The sequence below is a fragment of the Ochlerotatus camptorhynchus genome, unplaced genomic scaffold (genome assembly GCF_037179485.1).
Source record: "Ochlerotatus camptorhynchus isolate MF236.1 unplaced genomic scaffold, CSIRO-AGI_Acam_v1.1 ptg000406l, whole genome shotgun sequence".
Classification (NCBI taxonomy): domain Eukaryota; kingdom Metazoa; phylum Arthropoda; class Insecta; order Diptera; family Culicidae; genus Ochlerotatus; species Ochlerotatus camptorhynchus.
Genome location: NW_027040892.1, coordinates 4,838,721 through 4,865,362, shown reverse-complemented (window position 1 = coordinate 4,865,362; position 26,642 = coordinate 4,838,721). Strand labels below are relative to the sequence as shown.

Genomic DNA, 26,642 nt, shown 5'->3' with positions numbered 1-26,642 from the left:
ACCTCTTGGCTATCCGACTTAATCCGCATACTGTGGAACCCGATTCAGGAAATTCAAGTATCCGTTCGTCACCAGCATCATTTTACTGTTATAAAAATCCGGAACAACGCAAAAACCAAAAATTTGACGGGAAGAAAATTATTCACTTCCATCTACAAGCACAGCACTCTTCGTTTATTCATCCAACTGTTCTTGAGAAAAACCCAACTTCGAAAAATTTTGTATCATTTATCGCATCTAAAACCTACACTCACATCGTGTTCCACCAGTTTGCAATTAAAAAAAAAACCTCATCAATCTTCTTTATATCTACTCAGCATGCGCGCATCTCACGACCGTAAAACAAAAGCTTCCCTGCACCATAATCTCCTCCCTCGAGAAATATTGAAAAGTCATGAAAAATGATTGTCTTTTTTTTTTTCCTTTGGTTTGTTTTTTCCGTCGATCTTGTTTTCCGTGCTGAGCACCAATGCTACCGACGTGCCAGGAAGGCAGCTCCCACACCTGGACCCTACCTATCGACCCATCAACTCATGAACCGGGGACCAACGGCTTTACTTCCCATCCGAAGGAAGGCGTAATCAGAGATGTTATGCCTCAGAACATCCCGGCGGCGCCGATTGGGATTGAACCCAGGCCTGCTGGGGTGAGAGGTAATCACGCTTACCACTACACCACCGGCGCCGTTGAAATAATTGTATCCTCTATGTCAAAATCGTGATTCTATCGACTTCCAAGTTCCAAATTTTTCCAAGGGTGTATATTCTTAGAAAGGACAAAAAAATCAATTAAAACGGGAATATGTTCAAACAAAAATACCAAAATTGCTTTTCACGTGGCTTTTAAAAGACGAAATGATCTTAGTTGGTTGGATTTTTATTATTTTTTTAGACCCTGTTATTCAAATGGGAGATTGATACGCGGATACATAACGGTTAAAAGGGCTAATGCCTTTAAAATGCCAAAACATAAAAAATAAAATTGATAAAATGGATTTCGATCCGCCAAAATAATCCGAATGCTGTAAAAACTCTAAAACAAACCTTTAAAATGCCAAAACCGTGAAAACTTTAAATTGGCCAAATTTGTACAAAAAGGCAACAAGCAAACATTTACTTTAACTGACGTCAAAGACGCCAATAATCCTTCGCTCAGCAATAGTTAGATATGCAAAGCACACTCTAGTTTGTTCTCATTTAAATTGTTATACAGTAGGACAGAAAATCGATTGCATTCATAAATCTCGACACCATTTTTGATTCTGCCCCCACCACCAGTCCTAACAATTCCTAATGTTTGTGCCATGAAAAACAACTCTGAATAATTAATTACCCGGAACAAAAATAATTAATTTCATAAATTTCACCACCCTAGCCTATAAACAAAATGCCGACATGTTTGTATATGCTCGACGACGAACGGACTATTTAGCCAAACATTGAACCGCACGCAGTTGCCCAAATCGCAAACCTAATGGACCGCTCCACTCACCAAATTTGCGATCAGTTTATTGGCCTCGTAATTCACCTACTGTGGCACCCTTGCTAAATTATCCTATAAATCTGACAGCTTACGCCAAATATATCCGTGCCCTCCCATTGCAAAATCAGAGTTGATCCGCCACAGCTGTGCGAGAGTTTTGACATTAATTATATGGTAACAGAATTAGAATTTCAACATCCACATCGTCCTGGAAAATGGCATGCTTCGAGGCTCGCCACGATTATTCTGATAGCGGTTCTTCCGTGGAATGGTGACATATGAGACGAGGCCTCCACATAACATAAAGGCAATTGTACATTCAACACTCGCGCAGCCCCAGCATCATTCATGAACTCTTGTATTCATGAATAATTTAAACGAACTCATTAATAATTGCTACACGAGACTGGATTTTAGAAATTAAAATTCATTATATGCTCACTGCCCGGCGGACGTGTCCGTATAAGCTTGATCTGAAACAGGGGGAAGAGGCTGCAGTGCATTTAGCATGCATCATTAGCACTGCTACAAGCTCCATCCTAGCAGGACGGGTGGATAAGTGGATTAGTATATGTATAATTGCTTCGCTTTAAATAGGATTCGGAAATGTGTTTACATTGAATTTAGTAGATTTTGCAGAACTTTCGTTTAAAAATAGCTGAAAATATCAAAAATCAATCAAAACTCACCTTCCGACCGCACCAATCCCACGTAGCAAATGAGCAGCACCAATCCCGTTATTCTCCCCTTCATATCGCTGTCGTCGTTCAACCAGTACGGTTCGCTTTTTTCAGTTAACTCTAATCAGATTAAATCCTTTTGTCACAATCACTTTCACCAGCCAAATTCTATTTTCAAACACACCGCATAAGCCCAGAGTGGCGAAAGCACTCTTTATCGAGATTATTTTTTCACCTCCACTCTTCGTCACTTTACCACACAAAAGCACAAAAACTACACTATCAGCAGTGATCAGCACCACGAAAAATCCTTTTTTGTCTCAAAACTCACTCATTTTTCACAATTATGTAACTCTTTCAGCCGGTCCAGCTCTGATCCTACGCTGTCTGTTCTTCTCGCTCCTGCTTCTTTTGGCCTCTGTCCTCCGGATTCAATTTACAATAATCCAATAAGCAGTCCTGAAATGGAATCCCATTTAGTTCGCTTTCCGTCCGGGAAACCACAATTTGATTCTGCTCCTTTTGGTTTCACACTGCACAACACGGGCGATTCCTTCCTGCGTCTAAAATTTTAAAAATTCAATCGAACGTCCGACCCATGAATGTAGCGCCAAAATCAGGTCTTTAGTCGTCCATTAGGAGCCACTTTCTAACGACACTCACAGTTTCCACACATGATGCTACTGCTGCTGGAAGGAGGATCGCGTGTTCTGCCAACGATTCTTCGCTCGTGATATTTATTCTAGCTCATGACCATTTATCGTAAACTTGGTCAAGGTTGAGGAATGGAAAGCACGTACAACCCGAGGATGTAAGTCGCTGGGCACAAAAAGTTTTCTATAAAAGCGGAATCAATGTACCCATACCGGCGACTAGCAAATGCTGCGCTCTTTACCTTTCATGTTTGGAGCTAGGTACCTACATAGTTAGGGTCGGTCAGTGAAATGAAGCAAAGTTGCACTTGTAATGGATTTATCGGTTTTCGCAGGCTGCTGCTTTTTCATTGCGTGTTCTATAGGAAAGAGACTGCAGTTTGGGTAGGGATGACAAAGTTGTTTATCTTTGTAGGAGTTCTACAGACTCGTTGAAGGATAGTACGAACTGTCCTGACTAAATTTATGAATCTGTAGAGCTTCGTGATGTCCCCATATCATTCAGCGGGTTATGTAGTTGCAATGAAATAGTTTTTCTGGTTTTCCAAATTATTCTGGAGCGATCTTGATATTCTACTTGCTCATCAAAATTTGTACGTCGTCTTGAATCGATAGGTTGTTGAAATTTTATCCTTCAACCAGTAGGTAGCGTGGCAGCAGTAGTTGGATGAGGATTCAGAGAGGTACCGTTGTTTGGCGATGGAGTTTCAGCCGGTATTACTTTTTTCCCAATTCCTAGCTGCCTGATATTTGGTAGTAAGAATACTGACCACAAACCAGTAACAAGGAATCCAGAACAGAATAATACCGGCTGAAACTCCATCCGTAAACAACGGTACCTCTCTGTATATAATAGGTGGGATAAAAGTAACATCCTTGACCGCCAGAATGCGCTGCTACTGCAAAAAGGCTATGGTGCCTTCTTGTCCGTTCATATTTAGGCAGAAATGCCAAATTTCAGTGCAATACTGTCTTTAGTTTTGTTTTGACAGCTGATTGTTGTTGACGTGTTTGACATCATGTTGAGTATGGATAAAAACGATTTTCGTTCTCTCCTAAAACATTATTTTGAGAGGCAAAACGGCGAAGGAAACAAAAGAAAAGTTGGATAAATATTGTGGGGCTAATGCTCTGTCAGATTACACCGTCAAATATTGGTTTCGAGAGTTTCGTGGTGGCCGCAACTCCTCTACCGATCAAGTCCGCAGCGGCAGGCCCTCCGATGCGATTACAGAGGACAATGTCAAAAAATAAATAAAATGGGTTTGGCTGACCGAAAAATGAAGGTGCGCGAACTAGAAGATACCACAAAGATAAGTACTAAGAGCACACGCCATATTTTGGGAGAGATTCTGCATATGAAAAAGTTATCCTGCCACTGGGTGCCGCGCAAGCTCACTCCTGACCAAAAACACGAACGCAAGAGCACTTCGAAAGAGTGTTTGGACATGCTGATCGGGCGAACTTTTGGCGTCGATTGGTAACAACCTGGGTAAACTATTACACCCCACAGAACAGAATGAGTGCCCGGCAATGGACTGAAGCCGGCACGAGCGCCTCGAAGCGACCGAGGGAGGTTCGATGGGTCGGAAAGGTTATGGCGTCTGTTTTCTGGGATTGTCATGGCATACACTCTTCGTGGACTACCTAGAAAAAGAAAAAAAGTAGAAGGGTCTGTGCCTAGGGCACAAACGGAAGCTTGACGTAGGAACGCTAGTGGTCGGAATAAATGTGAAGAGCATTAAGTTCTTTTAATTGACCACTTTGTCAAGCAGTTTTGGCGTGACTTTCTACCAGCGATTTCACAAAACTGGACCAACTAATTTCTATTTTTTTATGAAACGCATAAATTTTGGCTGCTTTTCTCGAGGCTCTAAAAGAAAAAATCTCAAAATAATGTTTCATTTCAAAGTTCGAGTGGTAGTAAACGTCATTTTATCTGCTCGAATGAAGTGGTTAATTGATCAATAATATCTATTATCTCAACTCTTTCCGGTTTTGAATTGTAGGCGATCCAAATTTGTAGTAATCTTTTTCAAAAAGAAAGTTGATTACGAAAATCAACAGGGTGGCCAGTGAATTTTCATTTTGAAAATCCCGGTTTTTTCCCGGTTTTCCCGGTTCAAATCTTAAAAATTCCCGGTTGTTAATATGCAACAAAAAAAAAACAAAATTTACTGATAGGATAAAAAAATGTGATTTAAGAAGATTCCCAAGATTCTGGAGCTTTGAAATTTGTGTAGAGTCTGAAACTAGAACTTTTCTTCAAAATTTGTGATTAATAACATGCTTCGTGATGCAGGATTTGGAGAAACAATAAATAAAAAGTGAAATTTTGATTTTTTTTTCAAGATCACAGATTTATAAAAAAAAAACATCATACTTATGAGTCGTGGAGTCATAATTGTCACGCTCTGAGACTTGGAAGCATTTTAAGGGTAACAACAAATTACATAGCAATATGTAGAATCTGGCGGACAAACCTTGGAATTTTTAGTAAAATTTAAAAGAATTCAAAGTGTTGATTAAAAACAAATATTGAGAAGGATTCCCACACAGTTTTCGAAGGAGAAGAGCAGATTTCCAGAATTATTCTTACATGAAATCCATAGAAATTTTTAGATGAATTTGGAAGGATTTCTTTGGAGAAGAATGCAAGTTCTAAATTAAACTGTTAGGTAATTTTAGTAGATTTAAAAAAGAATTGTGAAAATAAAAATAAAACATTGCAGAAAATTCCTACGTGGTTCTGATGAGATTTGTATGGGCATTGTGAGGAACATGACAGATGAATTTTAAGAAGAATTCCAAGAGAATTATGATCGGAATTCAACAAGAAACAGAGTTCTTAAAATGTTCTGGCAATAATTTCAACCCTAGTGCGAATGATTCATCACATAACCCAAACAAAATTGATTCCAAAAAATTTGCTGATAATTAGAAAGAAATTCTTTAAAATACTCCAAGGGGTTTATAAATTAATTTTCGAAAGATTTCTTTTGTTTTGAATAGAGTTAAAAGAAATGTTTGAAAAGATTTTTAAAGGAATCAAAGTCTCCGGATAGGCGGGAACGGGAATTATATGAAGGATTCCAATAAATTCTTAGAAGGGGTTGGAAGAAAATTCCTAAAAGAATTCAACGGTAATTATTACGCGGAGTGTTTTCTGGTTTATTTCAGAACAATTTCAAGATAATTCAGAGCAGAATTCCAAGTTAATTCTGGAATTCACCATGAGAATTTTGAACAATGAAAAATTAAAACCCCGGAAAAGAATAATTCAGTTTCGGTTTTTACAAATATTTGTTTCCAAACTCCAGCATCTTCAATATTTTCTTTAGAGGACCATGCACTTTACATCTGAAATTGAAACGACAAAAATCAATTTGCAATATTGCTGAGTGATTAAATTCTAAAAACAATAAGACGGTATACTGAAGAAAATTATGCAACAAATAGAACAAGACATTCATTTGCTAAAGGATCACTCTGTTTTAATGGTTTATTCTGAAATTCTGATGTAAAAATTTGTTCCTATGATATGGTTAATTTATTTTCCCGGTTCTCTTGCAGAATTCACGGGTTTTTCCCGGTTACTTTCCAAATTCCCGGATATTTCCCGGTATTCCCGGATTTCCCGGTTTGCTGGCCACCCTGAATCAATCAAAATCACTTGCACCCCTGCTTCCAAGTTTGTGTGGTCGTTGGGGCTTGTGGTTCTGAATATGGACAAACAAGCATAGATAAATTCTATTCCAACTCTTTACTGATGTAAGCTAGATGGCCCTGAAAAGGGCCGTCTTATTGAAGAGGACATCCATGGCCGCTTACGCTTGGCGTGTTTAGTGTAGGTGACAGCATCACGGACCTCATTTTCCACGAACACCTTCAGCACACCTCGTAGATCAGACCGGAGATACGTCAGACACTGCGACGGCGAGCCAGACGACGGATGGTGGTTATCTCGAAGAATTTGCGATGACGATTGGCACCTCCTTTGCCACGACCTACTGCTACTATTGCTCACCACGCCGTCCGAAGCGAAAATGAGCTGATACCAGTTTTAGTTTAAATGATCTTTATTTTAGTTTAACTTGGACGATTACCATATAAATTTTTACTAAGTGATTTAATTGCTTTCTTCATCTTTAGGTATGGGCAAAATTCAAAATTTGTTTTACAGAATTAGTCCTAGACTTAGTACACGGTCGACCACCTTGGTGGGATTGGTTTGTTTTGTTTTTAGAATTTGAAGAGAAACTACTTAATACTACTATTTACAGCTTACAACTAACCTACTCTACTATATACACTTAACCTACTATGTACAAATTGCTTATTAAAGCATGTTCAGAAAGATTGCATTTTTGAATAAATTTAGTTGTCATATCATCAATTTTGGAATCTACTTTGGGAATTTCTGCCTCTTGATGGAGGTCTGCTATTCTTGTGTCGAATGGACGATCTAGGATCATCCTCAACACTCTATTCTGTGCAACCTGGATTTTGTTCCTGTGGGTCTGAGCGCACGATTCCCACACCGGGGCGGCATAGAAGATCGCGGGGGCTATGATCTGTTTGTAAACAGCCAGTTTGTTTTGCCTTGAGAGGCGGGATCTGCGGCAAATGAGCGGATACAAACACCTAACCAAGGCGGAGCACTTAACTAGGGTTTTCTCTATGTGCGAGCGGAACAGGAGCTTCTCATCGAACAACATCCCGAGATAAGTAACATCAGTGGACCACTCGACCCTTGTACCATCCATTATTACGGTACAGGAGGGAGACGGTTTAAGTTTTAATGATTGTCTGTGAAGGAACATGATCGCTTGGGTTTTCAAGGCGTTGATTTTGATTTTCCACGTGGTGGCATAATCAGTAAAGGTGTCAAGGCATCGTTGGAGCTTGTTCGTAATTTCACGAGGCATCCTACCCTTGACGGCTATCGCGGTGTCATCTGCAAACAGAAAGAACACGCAACCGTCTCCTAGAGGAGGGATGTCCGACGTGTAGATGCTGTAAAGCAGTGGTCCCAGCAGACTCCCTTGCGGAACACCTGCTGGGATCGAAAATTGTCCCGAAAGGGAACTATTCAACGACACCCTGAACGACCTTTGCTGGAGATAGTTACGGGTGATTTTCACAAGGTATGGTGGAAAGTTAGAGTTACAAAGCTTGTATATAAGTCCGTCGTGCCAGACATTGTCAAACGCCTTTTCGACGTCTAACAAGGCCATGGCTGTGGACTTGGATACAGCTTTGTTACTTCGGATGTTATTCATCACCCGCACTAGCTGATGATTGGTGGAATGCCCCTTGCGGAACCCGAACTGTTCCAGAAGAAGAATGTCATGTTCCTCCACAAACTTGTTTAGTCGGCTGAGGATCAATTTTTCGAACAGCTTGCTCAGCGCTGAGAGCAGGCTAATCGGTCTGTAGCTTGACGGTAGTGAAGGGTCTTTCCCAGGTTTGCGGATTGGGATGATTTTTGCCACCTTCCAGATGCTTGGAAAGTAGTGCAGCTCCAAGCATCTGTTGAGGATGGCAGCCAGCAGCGAGTGCACCCTCGCGCTGAGATTTTTCAACTCTAGGTTGAATATTCCGTCAAACCCGGGAGCCTTCATGTTTTTACTATATTTCAGCGCTGAGCAAATTTGTTCCTCTGTAATCCGTTCTTCTGGAGGGACGGCACAAGGGGAGGCATCTAACGTCTGGACGCACTGCGCAACCTGGTTCTCGAGTGGACTTGGGATTTTGGAGCCAAGCAAATGCGACTGGGCAATGTGCTCCCCAATCGCATTGGCTTTCTCTTCGTTGGTGATAAGCCGTTCGTCATTGACTCTAAGTGGTGGAATGGGCTTGGGGTGAGACTTCAGCACCTTGGCAACCTTCCAGAATGGTCTGGAACGGTCGTCCAGGTTCTGAACGAGCCGCCCGAAACTCTCGTTCCGGATTGAGACCATTCTGGAAGCGATCTGCCGATTCAGATCGACCATTTCGTATTTACGCTGCAGATCCCCAGTCCGCTGAAACTGGCGTCTACGAACATTTCTGAGCCGAATCAAGAGTTTGGTGTGGGAATCAATTGCTTGAAACTTACCCCTCACAGGAACTCGTCGAACGCACTCTTCGTCAGCCACGGATATGGCTTGATGGAGACCCTCCAGGGCCCGGTCGATGTCCTCCACTGTATCGAGCGGTGGGTTGTCGTCGATGTGGCGGTCGACCACGCGTCGAAACTGGACCCAGTTGACTCGATGGTAGTCCTTCCGCTGCAGCGCTGCTTTATATCTTTTCAGGTTAAAGCAGAATGATGTGCAACCAAGTGGTATAAAAGCTACAAAGACTCCTCCCATTATGAGTAGTTTGCTATCAAGTAGCGACACTGGCTATTTTCTTTTTGCGTACACGGCGAATGAGAACGACCCAAATTTGAGTTTAGTTCACTCATAATCGCCAAAAGTGTAGGAACTCAGCGATGAGTAAATTTGTCTCATGATTTCCTGTGGAAAACCTAAAAAATCTGCCAGAAAATGAGGAAATTGACGAAAATTTTATTCAGTCTCGGAGTACTACCAATATACTGAGTCAATCCAATCTTTACTTTTCTCAAATTCGGGAATTTTTCCCTGGAAAATCCTGGAAAAACCTGGGAAAACATGAGGAATATTTACTCATCGCTGAGGTCCTGTACTTATTTCTGAGATAACTAAACTCAAATTCGGGTCGTTCTCATTCGCCGTGATAGATATCGGCGCCGGTGGTTAGCGTAATTACCTCTCACCTCAGCAGGCCTGGGCCCAATCTCAGTCGGCGCCATCGGCATGTTCTAAGGCATAACATCTCTGGGAGCTGCCTCCCTGGCGTCGGTAGCATTGGAGCTCAGTACGGAAAACAAATCTCGCGTCACTTTTCAATAGGTCCTATCTACATTGATCGATTCTCTTCATCGACACTCTCTTTCGTAAATAACTCGGCTTCACAAATCTGGATCAACAATAGAAAAGAGCCCATCAGCATTTGTAAACAAACCGTTTACTCACAAAGCGAAGGCCACCCACACAAACCAACACCATGATCGGATAGGGGAAACTTCTACCTACAAGATGTTGGTGTTGGTTTGTGTGAGCGGCCTTCGATTTGTGAGGCTTTGGAACGGTTTGTTTACAAATGCTGATGGGCCCTATTCTATTGTTGATCCAGAAATGTTTCCTGCCGTCTTCGTCGAATTAGATGCTAGATTGTTGCTTCTTCCATCGAAAATATCCGGCCGTGGCGATTCAAAGTTGATCAAGGTTGATCAAAACAATTTGTATCCCTGCTTCCAGTTTGATCACATGAGCATTTTGTGTGGTCGGTGGTTCTGAATATGGACAAACAGGCAGATGAATTCTATTCCTACTCTTTACTGTAATAAGCTTGGTGGCCCTGAAAAGAGCCGTTTTGTTTCCAATGTTGGTGATGATTTAACCTCTGAAACCAAACAGAGTGCGTCTCTGTCACTTCAAAAACGTAGATGACATCCATGGCCGCTTACGCTTGGCGTGTTTAGTGTAGGTGACAGCATCACAGATCTCATTTTTCAGGAACACCTTCAGCACACCTCGTAAATCAAACCGGAGATAAGTCAGACACCGCCACGGCGAGCCAGACGACGGATGGTGGTTATCTCGAAGAATTTGCGTTTGGTTCTGAACATGGCGATGAGTGTGTAAAATATTACGCAATTCGATCCTCCCTATTCACACGCGCCCGAGGATCGGAGGCGAATGCCACTTCGACTTGTTTCGTCTACTTACTACTCTCTGACGACTGTGGTGGGGAAGCAGCATATGCATGTAGGTAAATGGTGGATTTGTTAGTTAATTCGACGCTTTTGGACAATGCTGATCATTTACCAGTTTTTCAATAGTTTCTTGTTGAAAATCAACATTCGGAAGCATTGTTATCAATGCGTAACCATATTTCTGATCGATTGGTGGTAAAATTATTGAAATTGGACCAGGGGTAGCTGAATTATTAACGTTCAAAATCTTTCTTAATTTGTTACATGTTCCATTTTCGGTTTTCACAAAGTGTACCCCCATATAGAAATCAAAGACGTAGTCCTATGTCAAAACCAACAACAGCGAGTATTACTGTGTATTATTGGAGCGATTGAAGGCCTAAATTACTACAAAATGATGCGAAAAAAAAATTGTTTTTGCAAGACAATGCGCCGGCGCACAAGAGCATCGCAACCATAGCTAAAATCAATGACTTAGGGCTCCAATTGCTTCCGCATCCACCGTATTCGCCCAATTTGGCTCCCTTAGACTATTATCTCTTCCCAAACCTCATCAATAAAAAATAAAAACAGCTCACGTGAGGAAATCATTGACGCCGCGGAGGAGTATTTTGCAAACTTTCCGGAAAATTACTTTTCGGACGGGATCATGAAGTTGGAAAATCGCTCGAATAAGTGTATCGACCTAAAAGGGGACTATATTGAATAAAATATGGTTTTCATCCTCAAGGAGGCTACTTTTCACCCCACCTAGTATGATGTAGTGGGTAAATTTAATCTATTGGGCATCTTGGAATGATAGTGATATCTTTAAGCATCTTGGAATGATAGTGATATCTGGTTATAAACAAAATTTGCATTTTCAGGACATTGCGACACTGAACCCTCTCCAGTACGCAGAAAAAAAAATCCTTCAAAACCTTACATTGGGAGCAAATATCTGAAGGACTGAGCCTTTTTTTTTTTTTTTTTAGTTATAACTTTATTACCGAGATTTTCAGCCTCAGGCTAATTCATCTCGGTTTATATGTTTTATGAAAGAGGAACAGATCAAAATCGAGCGCTCTTTCGCTAGTCCGCTTCATCGAAGCTTAATAGAAATACAAATGAAGTGACGGGAGAATGAGAGACAAACGATTGAAAATTTGTTTGTAGACGCCAACTGAGGTGCTATAATGTTGCGATGCTGATCGACTTCAACAGAATAAGAAAGCTAGCAGTTTCATCTTCGCATCGATTTTGTCGATTGAAGCTGATATTGTGATGCCCTGGTTATTAGAAAATTTAAATATATAAATTTAGTGCTATTTGTTTCGATAAATCAGAAAAAAAAAAACTCAACGAAAACTATTTCAACTGAAATGTATGAACTCACCCTGCATAAGGACCAAATTAAAAAAAAAATGAATTCCAAATAAAAACAGTATTGAGTATAAGAAAAAAGGATCTGGAATTCAGTGATATCCGATTACAAAATTTCTGGAAGAGTTTATGGACGGGTATCAGTATTCACTCGGCTGTCGACAGAAGCAGGCCACTATCAATGTGTGTCACGCGATCGTCTGTTTACTCGGCAGCAACCATTGTGTGGTCCTCCTCATTGTTCTTCATCAGCAGCAAGCAACCGTTTCGTGATAAGTGTGAGTGTTGACCACGTTTTGCGTCCATTGCTGCAATGGAAGTAAGGGAGAACAGCCCATAATGCACCCCTGGGGTAAAATGCCCCCTTTTAGAAAAACAGCGATAACTTTTCCTCAGATGCATTTTCCGGGTAACGGTTTGTGATTGTTTTCAACTGGAGGTTTCACAAATAATTCTTGATCATAAAATCATGACAATAAAATAAAATCACCTGCTGATTCCTTAAAAAATTACATTTTGTTCAAAACAGGACACAGTTGTTAAAATCATCGACTGTAAATTAAGCTTTTAACATCATATATCACAAAAAAAAAAATAACAAATTTACGTTTCGTATATTTTTTAGATATTTTACTTGATGAATCACAGTTTAACATTCTATTGAGATTTTGAGACCTTATTTCTGATGTAACATAAAGAAATAATCATTTGAAATACCGCACCCTTTGCATTATCTACTTGCAGGGGTTAAGGTTTGTTTACCATGGGGTGAATTTTACCCCAATGTTGTGGTGCGTTTTGGCCATTGTTGTCGTGCGTCTTGTCCCAATGTTGTGGTGCATATTGCATCATGAATCAGGCGTTTTGCCCCGCTATCATTTTGGAAGCAATTTAGAAAATACCTTGAAAGTCATGGAAAATCATCCTTTTGTAGTTCTAAATAACTCGATCTTTGTAGAAAACACGGTAATGAACCAAACGCCATTACTTTCTTCTTGATTTTAGCTTCCATTCGCCAGCCATTGACGATTTTCCTTAAAGGGTGCATTTTGCACCATCCTACCCTACTCTGCCCCTCGTTGACGATACTGCCATTCAATCCCGTTCTGATGGAGGAGCCTTAATGTATAGCGAACAAGAAATCTCGGCTCTATAAAGTTAATTCGAATGAGCCTTATCAAATAAATTAATAAACAACAATTATGAACGGGGTTCGGGGACTTTATTGGGTACATTGTACTTTGTGATTAGATGATTAGATTCGGAATGCTTCAGGCAAGGGTCCGTGATTTCCATTTAATTCCACTACCTTATTTGCTTATCCTTTACAGATACGCACATTTCGCCTACAATGAGCAGTATATGAGGAAGTCAAACGTGCACTCTTTTGCCTGTGAATTTGAGGAAATACCTCGAGTCCCCTCATCAACTAATGTATGAGCAAGGTAAGCAAGGAACCATTATGTAAGACACAATTTGCTTACCAGCCAGGCAAGTCAACAATAACAGCTCTTCATACTCTTATTAATAAAATAGAAAAATCCTTTGCAGCTAAGGACATTCTACTAGCAACGTTTCTTGATATTGAAGGTGCATTTGATAATGCATCTTTCACGTCGATGATAAGCGCCATGAGAAATCGTGGTTTTAATAAAAACATAATCAACTGGGTTGTAGAAATGCTATCCAAAAGAGAAATATCAGCTAATCTAGGAGATTCAGTAGTGAAAGTAACAGCTGTAAAAGGCTGTCCTCAAGGAGGTGTTCTTTCTCCCCTTCTGTGGTCCCTAGTTGTTGATGACCTTCTTATAAAACTAAAGCACCAAGGATTCGAAATAATTGGGTTTGCGGATGACATTGTCATTATAGTCCGTGGAAAATTCGATAAAGTTGTTTCCGAAAGAATGCAAAAAGCATTAAAATTCACACTATCGTGGTGCAAAGATGAGGGATTGAATATCAATCCTACAAAAACAACTATTGTACCTTTTACTAAAAGACGTAAAATCTCTATCAATGATCTTAAACTAGGAGACGTAAAGCTGTCACTATCTTTAGAAGTAAAGTTTTTAGGAGTAACTTTAGATAGTAAACTCTGCTGGAACAAACATATTGATCAACAAATAGGAAAAGCAACAAATGTTTTTTGGACCTGCAAAAGAACGTTTGGAAAAAAATGGGGTCTGAAGCCAAATATGATACACTGGATATACTCGGCTATAGTTAAACCCAGGATTACCTACGCCTCACTTATATGGTGGCCGAAAACTAAGCAACAAACGGCACAAGTCATACTAAACAAGCTACAAAGGCTTGCTACTATTTCCATAACTGGAGCAATGCGTAGTACTCCCTCTACAGCCTTGGATGCTTTACTCAATATCCTTCCTCTTCATCAATTTATTCAACTGGATGCAGAGAAAAGTGCTCTAAGGCTCAAACGGTCCATGAATTTCTACGATGGAGATCTTATTGGACATTTGAGCATTCTAAAAGAGTTTAAGATAACACAGCAAAAAAATAATTTTGATATCACGTCAAAGTGGATGCACTACAATCATGTCGAAAATATGGTGTAATATTACTTGCTAAAAAGGACAAAATTATCATTAATACAATGCATGAACTGACATTACGCTGCTTTTTCTGCATTTGTTTATTTATGTGGTCATAAAAAATTACATGAAATTTTCGACATGATTGTAGTGCATTCACTTTGATGTGATATCAAAATTATTTTTTTGCTGTGAAGTCCATTAATATTGATGAACGAAGATTGCATGCTAAAGCGACATTATTTCAACCATAATTTCCAAGTTCCTGGTGTGACTCGCGTTGACTGGGATGCAGGAAGACTGAATATTAGTCCTGGATCATTAATCTTTTATACAGATGGCTCGAAACAAGATAATATGATATGATGATATTACCGGCCCTGTATTTCAGGCTGAAATATATGCCATCTTAGAATGTGGAGCGATTTGCATAAAAAGAAACTATAAAAATCCGAATATATGCATTTTTTCAGATAGTCAAGCGGCGCTGAATGCTTTGAAATCAAAAACGTACACGTCAAAACTGGTGTGGGAATGTACTAAACTATTACAGCAACTGTCCTGTCGAAATACGGTTAACCTTTATTGGGTTCCTGGTCATTGTGGAATCGAAGGAAACGAAAAAGTTGATCAATTGGCAAAAATAGGGTCATCCACGAAATTCATCGGTCCTGAACCATTCTTTGGACTTTCTTTTTGTGCTTTAAAAATGGAGCTAAAAAAATGGGAAAAAACAAAGGTACAGTACAACTGGACCAGTACCTTAAATTCTCGGCAATCTAAACGTTTTATAAAGCCGAACGCTTTTCATACACAAAAGTTACTTAATCTTTCAAAAAAAGATTTGAGTACATACACTGGTTTGATAACAGGACACTGTCCTTGTAAATATCACCTGAAAATCATTGGTAAACTTCATGAAGATAAATAACGCTTTAAAGAGTGAAAGCTCTGAACATTTGCTGTGTGACTGTGTTGCACTATTTCATAAACGATGCAGATATCTTGATAAGGGTCTGATGAGACCTTGGGAAATCTGGGCTGCTGCTCCCAATCAGGTAATAAATTTCATAAGGAATGTATTACCTGCTTGGGATGATTGCTTACAACAGTAGTGGTAGTTACTCAAACAATAGTGGCTTACCGCTACGTTATGGCATAAATAAAAAGAGGATACACCACAATAGATCAAAGTAATGGTCGCGGTGGTATTATGTCCCCAACATAGGAAAAAAAAGGTAAGGGAGTGTGCGTTTGGCTAGTACGGTCGGCCTTTCGCTCAATTTCAGCTTTCACACTGCACGCTGTATCCTAGTGGAACTATCAACCTATCCTCTTCAGAACTTTCTTTAGCTAATAAATTATCGGACTAAAGCTTAATGTTGATATTATTATAGCGTTTCTTTCCAACACTGAAAATCGTAAACTTCACTTGTGAAGTAGCAAAAACTCACTTTGAAGGTAGAGGAGTAAAATGGAAATTACTAATCCTTCTCCCTTTCTCTATACAGGTATTCCACTAAGACGCCCACATTCATCAGGAATTAATAGAAAGTTTGGAAGCCCTACATTAGCCTAAAATTGCAAAAAAAAAGGACGATTAGTGGACCTGGTTGTTACTTGGGTAGTGAGTGACTGAGTGACACACTTTTGACACATTGGTTTTTTTTTCAATAAATTTTATGGATTTTTTCCAATTTATTTTAAGATGGATTTCTGATCGGCCACACTTCAGTTCGATTCATAATCTCAAAATATGAACCTGTTTAAAAATTGGTTATGTTTCGAACAGATGGGTGGTCTATCAGAAATTAATCACTTTGTTTTTTTTTTTAATAAAGTGCCTTTATGCAGATATGAAGGTTATTCTGGAGAATACGTATTGATAGCAGTATCCGAAATCTTCCATAGTTTAATAAATGTCCATGGAATAGAAGAAGTGAAACTATTAAAGCATGAATTTTCTGATATTGGTCTATTGTACATGTCTTCTGAGGCTTTCTGAGTTTTTAATTGCAATCGTTAAGTTCACTGAAAATACCAGCTGATTAAAAAATTTCGCTGTATCGGACTGTGCCAAATGATAACCTCTGAATACCTTGATGGCCTCTTAATAGAACTTACAATTCTTTGGAGGCGAACCAGTATCAGGCTCAAAGCCTCCCTAATAAAGAAAACTTAACTTAACTTAACTTACAATTCTTGACAGCTTATTCTGTGTTGCACTCATATAGCCATTGAAATCTCACCAAAAATGATTGAAATTCATTATTTTTTTGGAAAAGTTCGACAACTCATCACTGCGTTTAAATTTTAATCATTTTTGCAAGGTATTTTAATAATTTTTTAATGTTTTTCTTCCAAAATTTTCAAATAAAAAAGATTTTTTTAACCATATTTTATTTTTCATTTATAACAAACTTTAGATTACTTCCGATTGTCAAAAAATAGAGTGTGGTCGATGAAATTGATTTGGTATAAGTATCGAATTAATGTTTGCGCATTTTAGAAAGATGTGAGAGATGTATATTTTCCATGAACTTGAGGTTTTTGTTATAAGCTATCATGGATGTGGACTGACGTGAGTGAGATAGCTTATTTTGATTCAATTAAGTCAAAAAATAGTAACAATACCGCGGAATAAACGTGAGGACTGCATAGCCACACACTTAGAAATACCTAATTTTACATGTGACGGAATTCATCTTTGACATAAAGGATGAGACGTAAACACACATTTCATGTAAAATTAAGTGCTCCGAGACTGAAAAGTTCGGTACTCGACGAAAAGTACGTTTGATTGAGCTGAGTTTTGCGTCTATTACGACATAATTTTATGTCAAAAATGACGCTCGTATATGTCAGTCTCAGAGCACCTAAATTTACATGAATTTTTTTAAGTGTGCAGATGGTGCTCTACAGAGGTTCCATTACGTATATGACGGAAAATTTAAATATATATTTAAAGCATTTCTCACAAGAAAATAACTTTAAAAACCTAATGGTTGTATCCAAAGCACGACCACATGGTTGACATAGATTATTTTTGCTGCTCCATTCAATAATATATTAATATCAAAAGTTAACTTAAGGCAAACAGTTCATTTATTATTCATAATTAGGTTCCAAACATGTTCACCCAACCTTACCACGTAAACTTACTAATTGTCATGACAAATCAACTTTAGAAATCAAAGTGCACCTTAGTAAGTCACTCAGCACATGGTTCTAAAATTAGATTCGGCACAGCTTGTGCACATCCATCGGCACACCTTCGGCACAATATCGTAGGCGTTGGATTGTTGTAAATAAAATGGGAGCACTGCTGGACAACTGTCATTGATGTTATTCACAAAATTACGTTTTGTTTGACTGTATATTCAGGAACATCCTCTAATTGATTGTACCAGATGAACTCAGACCAGCAGTTCACTTATAGATCGAAATACGAAATAGGTTCTAGAATGGGCTCAAGAGAAAGAGACAGTTAATCAGACCCTATTAGTACCCTTAATTCAAATAATGCTGCAAATCACACAAAACATACTACAGAAGTGTATTCATCATCCTCTATAAATGGTCTCCAACGGTGTTCCCCACCGGTTCTAACTCTTTCCAGCCGCTGATAGACCGTTGTTTTTCCCATCCCGAAAGACTAGGTTTCTGGTCTGCCTTTGAGGGCATTATAAAACCCTAAAAAATACGACTTTTATTATCCTACGAACACAAAACACCAAAATTTCACATACCCGCCACTTCCCGCGTCATCCCCAATCCGATTGGTGTGCGAAGTGACCCACCCCTTGACCTTACATCACAAATCTTATAGTTTCAGAACTGAAACTTATTTAACTTATTTTTGAGCTCAATTAAAAATCTATAAAATATCAAACGTTGTAAATGGAATGTCAAAATGCTTGTTTCATTGTAGCATATTAAACTCCCAATCGAATGAATAAAACCCCATACATACAACATTTAGTTCTAGTTATAAGTATAGTTTTCATAATTTTCATGATTATTTGTCCTCTTGCCTTTGAGAAAGATTTCCAAGCAAATTGCATACATCGTGAGATATTGACAAGACAATATTATTTGTGGTTATGTTGTCACCATTTCCTAAATAACCCAACAAACATTGAATGTAGAATAAGAGCTTATTCAGGCAACAATAACCTTTTTCAGCTAAAAAATTGCTTATTCAGCTGTTAATCAAGTCAAATTGTTTGTTGGGAACAGCAAATATAATGAAAAGTTGAAGACAGAGGCATAATTCCAGGCAGGAACGTAGCAATAATTCGGAATTTCTTGTATTCATCTGAACAACTTTTCCAAAGACAGCAACGTTCTAAGTAGCAGAGCAGCCAAGTTAAAGCAAGTAATCAGAAGTCAAATAGTACATAAGCGCTGACATATATGAGAATACTGATCGGACTTGCCCGGTATACAATAGGTCTTATCCATTTGAGTAACTTTCTAAAGAAAGCAACCCCCTATCTAGCCGAAATGAAGACTGCTTAAGCAAGCCTTTAGAATCAAATGGAAATTGATGCAAATTTTACACAAGTTATGACTATCCCATAGGCCTTATGAATCTGAATCACTTTTTTTCTAGCCAAGATGTCAAGATACGCAAACAACTTGAATCTAAATGGTACACTAGCACTGGCTGGTGAGCGAATTCTGAACTGAGATGCTCTTCATCCAAACATTACTATTCATTTGAACAATTTTTCCTAACACGCCTTCAATTTAATCGAGAAGTCATGTTAAGCATGTAATTTGAACTAGTGCTACCTAGTGTCGATTCATCTAAAATGTCACTTTGGTCACATCCAAACCATTTTTGGAATAGTTCTACTATTTATTTTATCGTCAATTTATGGTATTTGTTAATTAGGGTTCCATCTAATCGAGTGTCAATACATTCCTACCAATTCCTTTATTGATCTGCATTCGAACATGGCCGGTGCTGAGATCACCAATTTTTACCCATTGAGTATGAATACTGACAACTAGTAGCAATGTCTATTGGTTCTATGTTTAATTACAGCTGATCTGGCAATAACGGAGTAGCAAACCACGGGTGCTCATGCTCATGCTTATTAATTGTAGATTTTGTGCCTGAATTCCAATGTTTTGACAATCCACCGCTAGAAGAATGTATACACATAGTTTATATTGTAGTGTAGTTCGGCATTTTATTTTATTGGGCCTCAGTAAAAACATGCCGATATTCAGCTAATAAACGAGAGTATTGCTGAGATCTGAGTACAAAATAAATACAATAATGTCAAGCGATGCGTCGAGTGTCCTCCGTTTCATCCGCAGACTAACTGATACAAAACATCCTGATACGCTTTTTTATAACCTCGCGCCATCTGCTCGTCTCTTTGTTCTATCGAGAGTCATAGCGAGCGAGCACGTGATTGGTTGATTACCGCTAAAAAGTTCGATCAATTTTCGAAAGATAACCATTGACCAACAACTATCATCTGTATACCAAACATATCTTACATTCAATCTGAATCAAATAGTGTAATTAAAATTGAAACTCATTCAGAAAGTACCATTTTATAAGCGTTCAAAACCTGACACTATTTCGTCACAATTTTAAACAATTAAAAATCACAGATAAAAATAAAACCAACTAACGTAGTATGTTGTTTTATGTATGTAATGTCGGCCTAAGTGTCCCTAATTTTGGCCCATACATAAAGTCAGCAATCGACTAAATTTTCAATAGCAACCAAAAATATCCATTAGTACCGTCCCAATGACGCGTTCATCTAGATACAATTGATGAATAGCAGATTTTTAGCGATGGGCCCAATCTTAGATCCATAGGCCAACATTAGCGCAATTTCCCCTGTGTGATCAATATCTAAAAGATGTTAGGCCGAATTTAGAAAAATCAAAGTTTGAACTAAGACTATTTCTTCAGAGAATTTCCAAAACTCTAGGACTTTATGAATTTAACATAGATCGCTGCCTGAGACATTACATACTCTTGACCTAGGAAAAAAAAATCGAATTTCACTCATAATTAAATTTTGAGTACGAGCTTAGCACTAAGATTTCCGACTTATTAAATTTTCCTGGATTCTAGGACTTCGATAAACATGATGAAAAATGAATTAAAGTGAATTTAAAATGTTTTAAGAACATATAATTGGAACATTTTTCAAGATCTCGTTTATTTCCAGCTAAGTAATGTTTAGCCTATGATTTTTCTTAGAGGATTTCTCCTTCTTTGAAACATGAACAACTGCCAACAGTCAACAGCCAAACGACCAGAATATGAACATTCTAATCTTAAATATGCCGAATGCTCAATTTTAAATTAACAAAGTGAAGAATATTTCTAAATCTGAAGACATTTCAAGTTTAGAAAATTTCAAAGCTGATTTTTCTTTCATTTATATATGAGCAATTCTTCCGAGTTTCAATAAATGTCATCTCAGGATACATCTAGTTTAAGATTTTCAATAGTGCATTTTTCATTATTCTAATAATTAGCAATTGTTTTCGAGCATATTTTGGTAATGGTTTTTGACATCTTGGATAAACTGTTCATCAACATAATGTTGCCTTTGTACGCTACTCATTCTTTTCTCATACTGGAACAATATTAAAGCCGTCCCGCAAAGAAAATAACCATAAGATGCGCCTAATCACCTCTTCGGTATGGTTCGTGTGTGGTACTAGTTTATTAGGGGTACTATGAAAAGCCAACAACTATTAAAATAATGGCCTAATTATCCATTCGGCTTAGTAACCCATTCGACTTAATGACTTCCGGCCTAATAGTATTCGGCCTCACCATGATCTGCTCAGTGCAGTCAATTAATACAAAATATTCAAAATGCAAAAATTATTCCATTTTTCACAATTAAAAAACGAGAAGCGTGTAGCCAAAAACAGAACAGTACCTTATTGCATGTTATCAACAACAGAACATTTTTAAGTTTGAAAATCTTTCTAACAACCACCAAATAATTTTATTCAGAGCGGTTCCATTGTAGCAAAGGACGCAAAACGTGGTCAGCACTCACACTTATCACGAAACGGTTGCTTTCCAAAGTCAACGACGCATCGACCGAAAGAACTGCTGATGAAGAACAATGAGGAGGACCACACAATGGTTGCTGCCGAGTAAACAGACGATCGCATGCCACACATTGAGAGTGGTCTGCTTCTGTCGACAGCCGAGTGAACACTGAACAAACAAATAGGGTAACTGATGTTGGTTGGACCTATTTGGGCCAGTTTCACACGACGTCAACATTCATGTCGTATTTTTTTATGAATTCAACATATAATTATGAAAAATGCGTGATTAGGGGAAAGATCTACCTTCCTTGTTTCTAATAAAAACATAAAAAGTTAAATATTATGAACAAATGATTTTATAAAACGATTTTATTCAGCAAAGAATTATGATCATGGTTGGACCTAAAAAATGATGATGGTTGAACCTATTTTTGCAAATGCTAGTTTAGCATTTGTTCAAAAACTTGTTTAGAATTATTGGTATCATGAAAAAAAACCCTTTTTATACATTTTTTTTTATGAATTTGCTATTTAAAAAAATCAAGAAATTTGAGTTTAACTTCGTTTTTAAAAAAAGTTCTCTTTCCACGCATTAGCTATTCATCATGGCTCATTTTCTCGGAAATCATTGACCCGATTTGGAAAATTTTTAACGTCAAACTATAGGTATTGTGCTCCCATTGAAAGCTATCGAATATTTTTGGAATCGGTCAACTGGTTCCGGAGATATGGCCGGAACAAGTTTCAGGGTATATGGAACATGGTCCCAATTTTGACACGGAAGGAATAAAACCTATCATGCGACACTTGCGACACATTACTTCCAAATTTTATAACAAGATCAATTACAAAATTGAGTGCCTTGGCCAACCGTATAACTCTTTTCTTTAGCCATTTTTTCAACTTCAGAAACTGATCACTCGGCCAAAACGAAATCGTATTTCAAATCAGCTGCGCATGAAGGATGTAGACAAACCTAAGCGCACCTAGCGGCCGTCTTAGGAAACACATAGGTCCAACCATCATCATACGTAGGTCCAACCATGATCATATTTATCTATTCGAATTTCGTCAATTATTCAAACATTTTAGTGAAACCAATGAATAAATGGCGTACTAGAGTGTTGTTTACACCTTAAAGCAGTATTTTACTGCATGAAAATAAAAATAAATGTAAAAAATATTCCTTTTTTGTATGTTTGAAAGTAAGGCATGATGACGAGCTAATGCGTGGAAAGTGAACTGTTTTGAAAACACATTGAAACTCAATTGTTTTGAAGTTTTTTCAATAAAACACCCATGCAATTTGAAGAAAAAGAGTTTTTATGATAGTAAAGTGATCTTTGAAAAAAAAATTAGCGAAGATTGACTAAACTAGCGATTGAAAAAATAGGTCCAACCATCATCAGTTTTTGGATAGGTCCAACCAGAATCAAATACCCTAATTTTATTTCAAATAATATGAACGATTCCTGTCCAATTGAAAGGAACAAAAGTGTGAACTTGTGGATCAATATCATAAAATCATAGGAATATTTTTTTTTTTTTTTATATATCTTTATTAAGGAGACTTTCAGCCGTTGGCTGGCTCGTCTCCGACTATATCATAGGAATAGCAATGAAGTCAATTTTGACATCATCTGGACAATTAGTTCAATTTTAAAATGAAATTCCATTGAAACCATTGGGCACAGGTTTTAAATATTTGCAATTGTTGGCGCACCTCAATACCTTTGCCTATTATCGGCAATGAATGAAGGCCATAAGCCCTTATTTTTTGTATGAGTATGCATCACATTTCAGGGCATGGTTTGGTGAAAATTTTGCGTTCATAGGTTCCATTTACTCTACTCTTCTCGTAGATACTTGTTGTGCTGAGTCATTTGACCCTCCGAGCCTTAGATCAAAATTGTTTTTTTTTTCAATAGCCTTTCGGTGTACGAGAAAGACGAAAACCAATAAACTGACAAATCAATGCCTTTTACTCTGTTCAACAACAATGTTCAATGCAGTCAGCTGAATCCATTCAGTAATCAAATCTAGATAGAGCTGGAATTAGGGCGAATCAGCTTTTGTAAACAATGACTTCTCTCGATAATTTTTCATAAGTCATGGCTCTCCCTGGCAAATCGACGTCACGATCGACTAGAGGAAGAGTTCCCCTACCCGGTGGTGCAGTTTGTTTGTACAGGCGTTCCTTTAATGCCTAGAAATCAACGAGAGAAGTCATTGTTTACAAAAGCTGTTACGCCCTAATTCCAGCTCTATCTAGAAATATATTAAATTTAATTAATAAAATAAATATAAAAACCATCTAATTTCATTTATTGTTTATCCACACACTAATAAATTGAACGAAATTTACGTACGCTCTTTTTTAATCCACCTCAACGACGAGTGTTCAAAATTCGTAATTCTACAAAGGGTTCAAATAGAAAACGATATCGTATCGCAACGCATTAACGCAACAGAATTTTTATTGAAACTAACTCCGAAATCGAAATCGAAATGAACAACCATCATCACACAAATTATGCAAAATATGGGCCATTCAATTGCATGATGGCCTCTTGCAATAAATTCTGCGAAACCATTGACTGTACAACATCTCGGCATAAACTAAAACAATATTTTACCTCCATACGGAATCATAACTCATAAGAAGAAAAAAAAGGAGAGCAGACGCTGCTTAGTTTTTATTCAATTCTTTATTTTTTATAGTATTAAGACAAAATTGTACTTTTATATATTTAAAACAGAAACTGAATATGTATGTCAACTAATCTACGTCGGTTAACGAAGCAAATAAAAAATTGCTAGCTTCCATATTCAAGAGCGATACCTTAAGATTTCCTACTTTTATGTTCGAAACGAAAATTAACGATTATTTTATTATTTCTAATAGAAAGTTGTTCATAAACTTCCTACATCTGGGCAAAATTTTAAAAATGTTTAAATGAACATTACGGACGTCACTGTTATCAAATCAGTGAATGAATTAACAGACTAGAAAATATTCTGAACCAAGAAGCAGCACCATGCAAGAAATATTGAACACCACTAGAAACACAAGCTGAAACCCTCACAAAAGAGATTACGTGTTTTCAAGGCTCAAAAGCTTCCACTTCATTTAGCAGGAAAATTCTTTTCACTTCACCGTTTAATAGTTCTAAGCACAATACATTTCACTTTTATATTCCAAAAAAACATCAATCACTTCTCATTTCACCAATTCACCAACTAGAAACTTCCAACAATTTGGATCTAACCTAAGCTGGAGATCCACCTCCAATCCACTGTGTTACCGCGACGAACGATCCTCAAGCACTGAACGCTCTTGGCAAGCCACTGTCACCAGATTTAACCCGTGGAGGCCAATATATAGCCGATGTTTGCTTTATGATAATTAGAACCCACTTCCAAGCAGATATCTCTCAAATATGTACATACATTTTTTTTCTGTTCACCTTCTCCATGCCTTGCTTGCCCTACATGAAGTGACGCACTCGTCTCCGACTTAGAGAAGTAGAATCTCTTCTTAACTGCATTGGGTTCAACACAGCAGGATTCGTCAGCCGAGAGGGCAAACTGAGAAATTTGTTGTGCAACTGATTTTTCTCCGCTTCCTAGGTGTTGGTGAATCAAGCGCGAAGAGTCAGAGCATTCTAGGTTAGGTAGAGCGAAGTACAATGAAAATCTTTCAGCTGGAAAAAGAAAAGTATTCTACTTCCCTTAAAAGGAAAGGGGGACTCAGATGAAGGGGTAGGAAATTTATCAACTGGCAGGAAATACGAAACGTGCCAACATATTTCTCATGGTTTTCTTCTTGATTGCAAGAAAATTCATGGAGTCAATGCCAAATTTGTGGAAAAGTTATCACTTACTCTGTTGTAGAGCAGAGCGTTGGTTTTTGTGTCGTCGGTTTCGCTGAAAATAGGACTGAATGAATATGGTTTCACTGAAAAGTTACTTTCTTGCGACAAATACACAGACCAAGGAAAGAAGGAACAAACTAGAATACAACAATGGGGCTCTGTCCGTTCCGTAGTCAATTCTACATCTCCATATGCGCATATTTTCCAGACGGATCGACGAATGTATGATTTACTGCTTTGCTCTCAAGTGTGAGGCAACTGACGGCATCATCCAAGTTAGAACTAAATAATGCATCCACTCCGGATTGGCACTAAAATAGCTGTGTCTAGCAAGACAGAACGGAAAAGGAGGAGAGGCGTACATAATTTGGTCAAATGCATGAAAACGATGCCTCAGTTCACTCGGACAGGGGTGGTTGGGTGGTGGCTGAAAATGGGTCACTGACACCGTCAGGGTCGCAGGAATAATAATATTATACTGGTAATTCGAATATCAGATTCAGTGTCCATGGTGTTGTTTGAAAATAGAAATGAAACAACATCGTTTCAAAAAAAAAGTGGTCCTATAAATAGTTAACGAAAGGCTTTGTTTTTAGACTACAAGACCAAATCTAGGCCGCCATTCGGAGAGCAGAATCCGTTTACTAGCATAAGTGTTGCAAATTGTCCGAGTGCATATTCGAGCGCACAGGAGAGGTTGAAGCCGTGGAAAATATGTCAAAGTAAGGAACATTGTTCTTTGTAAGTGGACCAACTCACCGTGGCCGTGATCCAAGGTCAGATCTGACAATTCTTACTTACTTAAACTCGGCCAAAATGCTCTAATCTGCAGTGAGCTTTTTTTGGCATGATATCGTTGTGGATCTGGTTACTCAATATTAAATACTGTCATTTCGTGTGTCATTTCCTAGGTTTTGGATCATGTCAGTTTGTGTCCAAAGGAGCTATCCATATACTACGTAGGCAGTTTTGGAGAAATTTCAATAGGGGTAAGACCGTCATTCGTTAAGTGAGGTAAGACCGTCACCCTATTTGGAGTTTTCGGTGTAAGGGTGGGTCACAAATATTCACTCTCAATGGCGTTTTCAATTTGTATTGAAGCCGCCAACAGCTGTGCAAAATTTGAAGGCATTTGGTTTGCGATCTGAAATTAAAAATAACATGTGAACATAAAGGGAAATGAAATGAAAATATGC

The 26,642-nt window shown here is 38.2% G+C and overlaps 1 protein-coding gene across 4 annotated transcripts in view; it reads right to left on the bottom strand.

Annotated features, from left to right (window-relative positions):
- Positions 1-24,859, bottom strand: part of LOC135710927 (fibulin-1) — a 71,181-nt gene extending 46,322 nt beyond the window's left edge. For 2 of the 4 annotated variants that reach the window (XM_065233633.1, XM_065233636.1), the window contains exons 1-2: positions 24,670-24,740; positions 2,172-2,725 (exon numbers count right to left, since the gene is read on the bottom strand). In XM_065233633.1, the coding sequence (XP_065089705.1) occupies positions 2,172-2,235 (64 nt within the window). In that variant the 5' untranslated portion in view covers positions 2,236-2,725; positions 24,670-24,740. Of the gene's footprint in view, positions 1-2,171; positions 2,726-24,669; positions 24,741-24,788; positions 24,805-24,840 lie in introns of those variants that run through there. The other 2 variants (XM_065233635.1, XM_065233634.1) reach the window with 2 other exon arrangements.
- Positions 24,860-26,642: the final 1,783 nt, after the last annotated feature.